The sequence below is a fragment of the Zingiber officinale genome, chromosome 4B, assembly GCF_018446385.1.
Source record: "Zingiber officinale cultivar Zhangliang chromosome 4B, Zo_v1.1, whole genome shotgun sequence".
Lineage (NCBI taxonomy): Eukaryota > Viridiplantae > Streptophyta > Magnoliopsida > Zingiberales > Zingiberaceae > Zingiber > Zingiber officinale.
The window spans coordinates 134,308,269-134,318,269 of NC_055993.1; the positions used below are offsets into that span (position 1 = coordinate 134,308,269).

General features: G+C 33.2%; 1 protein-coding gene across 2 annotated transcripts; it reads right to left on the reverse strand.

Moving 5' to 3' along the window:
* Nucleotides 1–3,533: 3,533 nt before the first annotated feature.
* Nucleotides 3,534–8,225, reverse strand: LOC121976868 (protein NRT1/ PTR FAMILY 8.1-like). Of its 2 annotated transcripts, none has more exons than XM_042529256.1 (5): nt 8,090–8,225; nt 6,511–6,622; nt 6,214–6,431; nt 5,597–6,147; nt 3,534–4,567 (listed from the first exon to the last, which is right to left on the reverse strand). In XM_042529256.1, the coding sequence occupies exons 1-5, from the start codon at nt 8,090–8,092 to the stop codon at nt 3,706–3,708; spliced, it is 1,746 nt and encodes a 581-aa protein (XP_042385190.1). In that variant the 5' UTR covers nt 8,093–8,225; the 3' UTR covers nt 3,534–3,705. The 2 variants fall into 2 exon arrangements, with proteins under 2 accessions (XP_042385190.1, XP_042385191.1); XM_042529257.1 differs by lacking the exon at nt 8,090–8,225 and adding an exon at nt 7,580–7,819.
* Nucleotides 8,226–10,001: the final 1,776 nt, after the last annotated feature.

Genomic DNA, 10,001 nt, shown 5'->3' on the forward strand with positions numbered 1-10,001 from the left:
AACAATGAGTGTCATCCGATGAAGCCTGCGGTGCACCGGAAAGAAGGAAAACAAATTGAAAAATTGTTTGAAGTGGCCGGTGATGCTTCCATTGACTACTTACGAGCAGGTCGAAGTTGAAGTCGATTTAGACGGTGGCACTATACATATAGATAAGAGAAACTTGAGACAATAAGTTTTAATATAAAATATATATTAATAAATCAAATTAATTCTCAACTTAATTAATAGATAATTTAATAAAATCTAATAAAATTCGACCTAAAAATATTCTATAAAATTTATTAAATTTTAAAAATTCCTAAATATATTATATATATTTATATATATTTATTTTAATAATATTATTACTAATCAAATTAATAATAATATTATGAATTTTATTACTAATCAAATTTATCAATTTAATATTTTATTAAAAGTTTCACCAAATTAAAGGGTTGACCAACATTTGATTTGAATCAAAATTATAAATAAAAATATTTAAAATTATTATAATATTATTGGATTTAAAATTATATTATTAAAGTTTTTTTAGAAGTGAAATGTTATCTTTTCTTTATTTTTAGCTAAAATAAGTTAAAAGTATAAAGAATTTAAAAAAATTATGGGCAAGTATACTGGTTATTATTTTATTAAAAAAATAAATCTAATAAGATATTTTAGGTTTTATTTGAAAATAAATATAGTGTAAGACTATGACCATCTACGTTTTTCCAAGATTGAATACACCCTCTTAAATTTATAAGTTTATGTGGAATTTATAAATATCTGTAAAAGTCTTGTAAAAAAATCTATAGAACTCCATAAATTTTTTTTCACAACTATATAAGATTTTATAAAAATCAATAAAAATCTATTAACCCTATAAAAATCTATCATTAAAAAAAAGTCAATAAAAATCATTACTACGATTTTAAATCCTGATTAAATCCATTACTTTTTTAATTGGTAGATTTTTTAATCCGTATTTGAAAATCTAAAAACTCTAACCACCACTCCCTCTTCCTTCTAAAATTAATAGAAAATATTTATTGTGATATAACTTAACCTACGATTTTACAAGTTTATATTAAAAATTGTTGAAATTATAAATAGGTTGTCGGTAAATAAAATAAATGATTCAGGTCATAATTAAATAAGACAAATAGATTATTCTAAGTCATGTGTATGTTTGCGTGGATCATAGATTTTGACTCATTTATTATCTAAGTCAAATTCAAAGTGAAATTAAATGGCACAAGTCAAACCAGATTCGTCTCAGTCGCATGTTCGAATTGTCACCCCAACCTATTAACGATATATTGAACACAAAGTTCTATCCGCTAAAATAAAGAAAAATACTCTAAATTATAAAATATTGATTAATTAAATTTGAACTTTTATAATCCATCTATTATATTTTTGTGATCATAAAATATATATAAATTATATATATATATATATATATAAAATAGTTAAATCTATTATATTATATAAAATTAAATATTAAATTATGAAGCAAGCATATAAGAAAGAAAATCAAAGTTGTTGTAGATACGAGAGATATGAAGATGTTGTGAACATACCATGCATGATAAATAATATAAGAAATAGAAATATTTAAGAGAAAATCAGGTGTTGAACATATTAAAGAAAATTTTAACAGACATATTAAAATGATATAAATATGTCAATAAATATCTCAGTCAGAAAATGTGATTATAATAAATAAATATATTAATTAAAATTGAGAGTTACAATTCCATTTAAATATAAATAAGAATAGAGTTAGAGATTTAACTTATGAGAGTAGGATTATAAATGAATTGAATATTCATGAATAAGTTTAGTGTTCAATTTGGTAAAAATTTATTTATGTTAATTTACACGAGATTAATTAAATAACAAACTTGAACAACTCGTTAAATTAAACAAACAAACTTGAACATATATATGTTCAACTTATTAATATTTGTGAATAATATTCGTGAACAAACCATGTTCATTAATAACACTCTTATCAACATGCTAAATAAAAAAAAACTTTTAAAATGAATAAATAAATTTGAATTATCAAGTTTTAAAAAATCAAATAAGTTTGAATTGAGAGCTCGATAATATATAAACGAATTAAACTCAAGCCAAACTTGAATTAAGAGTTCGATAACATCTTAACGAACCAAGTTCAAATCAATCTTGAACCAAACTCAAACTTATAAAAAATAAATCAAACTAAACTTGAATAATCATTTGAACTCGGCTCATTTTAGATTTGACTCAGCTCGATTACCTTATCAAATAAACTTGAGCACCTAAAACTTGACTCAACTTGACTTGTTTACCACTCTAACGGAGAGTTGTTATTCTATAATTAATCTATCCTAAAATTTAAATGAGAGCCCAACAATAAATTAAAATTGTTGGGACTAATGAAAGTCTCAAGGGAAAAATATATTTATTACTGTTTCGAGGGCTGTCAAAATGAGGTGGGAGCATGAAAATAATAGAATTCTCAAAAAAAAAGTTCTTGGGATCTTTATCCTCTACAACAAATTAGTTTTAGTGTCTTTATTTGTGTTTGCTTTCATTTGATTTTAAAGTGTTTACCTTCAAGCTTTATAATTACTACACTATTTTTTTATCTCTTGAAAAAAAATATTATAAGAATATTTCTTGAAAAGTTAGTATTGAGAGTTTACTCATTATATTACTTTTATTATTTATTACATATTTACATTTAAGTCGTTGTCATTAGTATGATTAATCTAACTAATTATATCATCTACGTTATTCAATTTCAAACTATGTAAAATACTAAATTCTATCCTTTTATTATGTATTATATATTTACATTTCTAGTTTTGTCATTAATCCGATTAACTTAAGTATTTATATCTTCTGCACTATTCACTCTTCTAGAGCCATATTTGATTTACAGCCATGGCTAATTAACAACTAGAGATGTCAGAAGAGACAATGTTTTTTCATTATTTCCGTTATTCAGCTCTCTAGCGCGATATTTCGTCCTACCACCATGATTGATTAATCACTACTCAATGTTAAAAGAAATACGCCTCATTATTTGTCATTCATCCCCTCTAGCTAGCACCATATTTGATCTTACATCCTGTCTCCTCGAGACGGTGCAGTGATTGAGGTATGAATGTTACCACATGAGATCTTGGAGTTAAAACTTGACGCATCTAAACATGTACCTTGACCATTTGTATTAATGGCTAATAGTCACTTATAATTTACCTCCTCCGTGTTTACCTATAAATGAATTGACAGGAGCACTGATCGCACATCCAATTCACAACCCGAGCATTGTTGAAAGAGACAAGGTCCTCATCAGTAGGACTTGTGGAAAGATTTTGGGAGTAATATCACAGAACAATCATATACACATTTATAAGCGTCAGGAAACATCCTTTGCTAGATGATTTAAACTAGATGATGGCCCATTCATTCCCCATGTTAACAATTGCCAACAGAAAAAGTGAATAGCATTGTTTAATGTAAATCATTCAAATAACCAGAGATGTTCAAAGTACTAAAAGAGCAGCATAATTATATTCACAGGATTACTAACCACAAGAACAACTCAGTAATTGCAATATACCTTTCTTTAAAAGGTTTATCAAATAAATAAAAGTACCCAGTAGAGGTGCGATACTGACTGATCTACCATATAGACTTCTACAGCTTGGCATACTGCCTTATTCATGGCTCGATGGCATCACCTTTCGTATCTGCATCCTCTACTGTGTTTTTGTAGGTATAGAACTTTGCAATCACTAGATACACGAGTAAGTTTAGCACACTGAGAATTGCCAAAAGCCAAAAGAAGTAATCCAGATGGCCTTGATTAAGATTGTCAGGAATCCATCCGAGTTTTCCGTTCTTTGTAGTAATGGATGTGACGATTGTTACAAGCAAGGTACTCAGGTAGTTTCCAAGTGCGACGGTGGTAAGCGATAGGGCTGAGCACATGCTCCGCATTGCGTCAGGTGCTTGGTCGTAGAAGAATTCTAGTTGCCCGATGAAGGTGAACACTTCGGCGGCCCCTATGATGAAGTATTGAGGCACTTGCCAGAATATTGAGATGGGAACATAGTCATCTTTGTCATTGTATAAGTTGTGCCGTGCCACAACTCGCAGCCTAACAACCTCGAGAATACCAGCTGCCAACATTGAAAAGATGGAGATGAAAAGACCAATGCCCATGCGCGTCAGCTGGGTGAAGCCGCGATCCCGGCCAGTGAGTTTCCGCACGAATGGTACTAAAAAACGATCATAAATTGGAACCCACACAATTACACTAATGGTATCAAAGATGGAGAGAGAAGCCGATGGTATCTTGAAGTGGGGGCCCATATGGGGATCCAGAGTGTTGCCTTGGAGGACAAACATGGTGCTCATCTGGCTGTAGACAGTTGAGAAAATAATGCCACTTGCCCATATAGGAAGAAGTCGGAGAACACTCTTCAGCTCCTCAATTTGGGTGACTGTACAAAGTCTCCATGGATTCACTGGACCCTTGTTCTTGTCTTCTTCAGTCTCTACCGCAGCCTTGTCAAGGAAGCTGAACAAGGAAATTTTTATAAAATGCAAACATAGGATGCTTATTAAGGAAAATTAAGTTGGGTAAAATGAACAATTTTTCTAAATAAGGAATGGAAAAATAATTACAAGGTATAGACATCCAGACATTGCAGAAAGAAGTAATAATCAGTTTGTGAAAGTTTAATCAAACTTGATCAACTCAGGCATTGTAGGATTAACATAGAACCATTATACTTCAAAACATCCAAAATAAGTATTTCCATAGTAGTCATCCTGTTTTCTGCTACCTTAGGTTGCGTATGTAGCAGATTAGGAGACAAATTATGCATAATTAATAAAGTTGTAATATTTAAACATATTAGTAGCCAAAAACTTGTTCATAAATTTGCAGGATTGTGGTTCCCTTACTGACAAGCATAATTCATTTAGTTATTAGTCTATACAACATACAATATTGTCAGTATCTTGTGATGCATTTCTACACAACATAAGACCATCATCTTTGATTAAAGTAAACAACTATCTTGTCCAATCTATAATTTGTCTCATGGATTATGTTAACAGATCACGAGTTCTAAAATCATGAAAGATTATATACAATTTTTAATCAGCACAACCTATGAAAAGATTGCGATGAACAGGAAAGCATTCTCTTGTATCCTACAACAGATAACAGTATGTAGGAACCAGATAAAGAAACTAACAATTGGAAAATTTCCACTTGTTCAAAAGAGTATTTAGAGAAGGATTTCAAGATTCAGGAACTTTTCTTTATACATTCTATCATAAATAGAAATGTCTAACTTATTGATTTATCAAGTCTAGAACAGAACTGTAACAGCTCAACAACAGTCATTTTAATAAAAGCAAAAAAAAAAAACTAATGAATCCCAATGAAAACTTTAATCAAACATCAAAGGCTTGGAGCGACTACTAACTGTAGACAGGCATCATATCAATTCTGTATCAATTGCAAGCAGAAAGAGTAGAACAGCAACTTTATCAATTCCATATTTATAACAAGCAGAAAGTGTTCCAGTGTACTCACGTTAATTGATCTGTGTGTTTAAGCTTACGGCTACCTTCTATGGCTGATTCTTTTACTGTAATTTCATATAATAGTGACTTGTCAGCAGGTACCTTCACTCCTGCCTTCCTTACAGATGCAAAAATAACCTGAGCAATACGCGTCAGAGGACTTCCTCCAGGTTTTTGGTGCCTATACAATCTTGTGCCCCAGAAAAAGCTTATAACTGCAACGGCCATTGCCACTGCAGGGATTCCGAAACCCCATCCCCATCCAACATTCATCTGAATCCAAACTAGCACAGAAGCAGCAATCAGGGCTCCTATGTTAATGGAGAAGTAGAACCAATTGAAGAATGAACTTTTTCTCTTCTTCTCTGATTCATCAGATTCATCAAACTGGTCAGCACCAAAAGAAGAGACACATGGTTTGATCCCTCCTGTACCCAATGCAATAAGATAAAGTGCTATAAAGACTGCTGCGGTTTGTGCTTTTGTTGGATGACAAACACCATTACTGCAAGGAGCTTTCAGACCTTTCACTGATGCCGTCATAGTCAGTAGTACCAAACCCTGTAGTGAAGTAAAAGATTAGTGGTGTCTATTATATGTTTATCCAGAAGAATTTGAATTCCTTACCAATATATAGATGATCATGAAGCTGGAAATTGTCCAATATCTTCCTAAGTAGGCATCAGCTATAAATGCCCCGAGAAGTGGCATAATATAGCACGTACCAGACCAGTTAGTGACATTGTTTGCAGCAGTAGCATTCACTTGGTTGAGCCGATTTTTCATGTAGTTTACTAGATTGGTACTCATGCCATAGTATGCCAGCCTCTCACAGCATTCATTTGCTGAGATAAGTATTTGGAGAAGTTAGTTAGATTATCCATACTAACCGTAGATATTATTATAGTAAATCATAAAATGTACCAAGTATGTAGGGACAAGCCCTCCAATTTCCAGTTTCCTTCTTCAGAGCTGGTTGGCCATGGATATCTGTTGTCCCATCCTTGGTGTATTTATCTCTGTAGTCTTCCATGACCTGCTTTAGGGAAGTTGCTAAACTTTAGGCAATGAGATAAATAACCTAAGATAAAGTATCAATGTTGTCAAAAGTTCAGTTCATGGGGTTTAGTACAAAAAAGCATAGAGAAAAAGAAACTGACAATCAACATACTTTTTTTTTTTTGATAGAAAAATAAAATAGTGAACCGATCATAGTTCACCAACTTGTATTAATCTAAGATGGCAAAAGAACATATGGATTAGAGAAAAATGTCCTGCTATCTGCTATCACAACACAGCGTTGGCTTTTGGTGTGATGGGTTAGAGAAAAGTGCCCTGCAGTATAGGTTGTTAATCTGCCATGAGAAATCCATCTATATCAGTTGTGCTCTCTGCTCTCCATCTTTTTCCTTCCAAGTTCTGAACCCATGACTTGGAAACAACATTCACGGTCTTTACCAGCATAGTAAGCTGGCACCTTCGACATTGCTTTTATTTAATCCCTTCGATGTCCCCTCCTTTTACAGATCATAGACGCATCTTGGCTGTTATTTCCGAATTTCCATGGGAACATTTTATCAAGCATCTACTCTTGCAACGAGTTCTAGCCCGTGTTAAAAAGTGATAGATTTCAATAACAATCAACGATAACAAAGAAAAATATAAACTTCTACAAACGGCAGAAGAATGCTACTAATCCAATTAACAATTCAACACAGCAGCATCATCAGCGTGGACCTCAAAAGCCAGAAACCTCAACCTAGCAATCAGATAACAAAACCATCAACGCCTATCATAATACACCCCCCTGCATCAGCTAGATAACAAAAACCACCGTATCTAAAATCAGGTGCTTTCTTTCAAAAGTCAATCTTTAAGGTAAAGAGAGGCAGGGAAACCAAAGCGGCGGCTCAAAAGAGAAAAGGATTCACCACCCAATCCTTTCGAATTCACGGAGGAAAGCAAAAAAAAAAAAAAAAATGTGAGCACATACAGCTGATCGATTCTTCCTCGACTTCCAAGTGCCAAGAAAGAAAGCGACGTAGCCTCCACAATTCGCCGCTGCGGCGGAGTTCCAGAGCGAGAGGAGCGAAAGTGTGGGGTGGAATTTTAAGCGTCACGACTGAGCGAACAAAGGCGACGAAAGCGAGGAGCGCACGAGCCGGTGCGTTACACCGCTGTTTCAATCCTTGGTGTGCCGGATATATCGCCCGCTATTATCGGATCTCGCTAAGTTATACAGCTGGGCTAACCAGAGTTTGTTAACCCCGATTAAAATCGTTCCGTCCTGGTCATTGATAATTGATAACGATGGGCATCGAGACGCTCCAGACCTGGCTGACTCTTTTGGATTGAAATGACTAAATGAAGAAGTAACCCCCCCAAAAAGCCCACTGCTGGTTCTCAGTCGTTGTCATGGAAAACGTGATCGAAGAAGAAGCAACAAGTGTGAGGAAACTGAAAGGAATATTCAACGAAGAAGAAGGAGAAGAATCTTTGTTACCATCTAGTGCTGCGGAGCGAGCAATACGTCTCTGTCGCGATGCAGACCTGCTGAGCAGAGGCGGAGCGGATGGATACTTATAGGAGAGGGGCGGAGGTAATTAATGGCGTGCGTGCGTTGGTTTTTCCACGGGGCCGCTGCGTTCGTTCACACTGGCAAAAGGGATGGGAGGAGAAGGGCCAAATCTGAGACGACACGCTGGCCAGTTGGAAGTGAGCGTACGCTAATTGTTTGCAGCGGCCGGCACGGAGAAGGACGGGTGGCGATGTGGGTGGCGTTCACACCGAGCATGCTACTTGACCATGGTAAAATTTGGATTCGATTTTATAATCTCAGTCTCTCTCATAGTATCGTAACTTCAATATTTTCTACATTAATAATTTTTTTTCTATATAATTATTAAATTAATTATATATATATAATTAAAAAAATAAATTAAATTTTCATATCGTCTACTTCTAACATAAATAAAAGTAATTAATAGATTCTTTTAAAAAAAAATCAAAATATATAGATTAATTAATCAGTTATTTGTTATCCGATAGGTATATGTATAGTCTTTCCATATTCTTCTTCATTCCAATTGACTATGGAATCATAATTGAATTCGTAGGAAATTATCATCCAGCACCTCACGCTTTACACAAACCTATGGGAAGGCTTTTTGACCTGGCTCGACCTCATTATTTATTGCATATGTAATGCATATGTAAGTATCAATTATGTCAATTTTTAGAGCACTAAAAGTACTATCAAAGAATGAATTAATAGTGCCATCAGGGTGTAATACAGTTAGCGAGGTGCATGATCTTGTGATCGAGAAGTCTAGGATTCAATCCTCGGAATGTCATGATCTGAGATTAACATCTCTATAATGTGCTTTCAACTGTATATTTATATTTATCTCCCTTCATATCCGTGAGACTAATTTTAAGAGAGCCGTTGATGTGATAATTAATGAATTAATAGTGCCGTCATGAATCAATAATGTTGATTCATATAAGATTGTTGCTATCAATATATTTATGATTGATTTTTAGTGAGGACGGAATGTTTCACTAAGTACCTTAATCTCTTACATGTTTTATTGTTATTGGTCGAAAAGGCTCATGATTTACCTTCCTTTGAAGGACTTATTTTGAGGATTGTCGAGATGACGTTTTTACCGTTTAAAAAAGAATGAATAAATATTATTACTAACGTGTGCATCGTGAAATTAATTTCCTCTGGAAAGATAATCCTAAAATAGTAACTGCACATTAAATTTATCTTCATAGTCAATTAAATATTTTCCGTGGGATCATGATATTTGGAATATAAAAATAATAATAATAAATCCTTTATTCTCTTTGACTTGTTTACTATAATGGATAAAAGGAGACAGGCAGACAGGGACTCAGGGATCGTCGAAGATAAAAAAAAAAAAAAAAAAAAAAAAAAAAGAATGACGTCGCGTTCTTTTACTTGGTAATTGATTGCTATTGTTTCGTACTTTGGGATACATAGTGGTCAAGCGTAACCATGCAACAATTATTGACTCATGATCACGGGTTATGAGAAATTTCAACAACCGCCGACTGGTAAACCTACTTATAATTTTATTATTCTAATACATGTAATTTTTCTTTAATACCTGCACACATAATATACATTTAGGAGAATAATTACACGATTAGATAACAACTTTATGTATAGTCCGAGCACGTATGTTTTCATATTTTGACCATCTATATTATTTATTTCTTCTATATTAATCTATGAATGAATTAACAAGGAGGCTGAGAACGACTAAATCATCTTTTGCCATGTAAAATTGGCATATCCCCGATTTCAATCGGGAACTAATTAAAAATATATATATACATTATAAAATCGAATTATTCAACCTTAAAAACTTAAAAATACTTTTTGA

What these genes read in the sequence shown, in the direction of transcription:
- LOC121976868 (XM_042529256.1), bottom strand. An exon ending in GGCTTGTCCCTACATACTTG is followed by an intron (nt 6,432 to 6,510) that starts GTACATTTTATG and finishes TACTTATCTCAG; the next exon opens with CAAATGAATGCTGTGAGAGG. An exon ending in TCATGATCATCTATATATTG is followed by an intron (nt 6,148 to 6,213) that starts GTAAGGAATTCA and finishes ACTTCACTACAG; the next exon opens with GGTTTGGTACTACTGACTAT.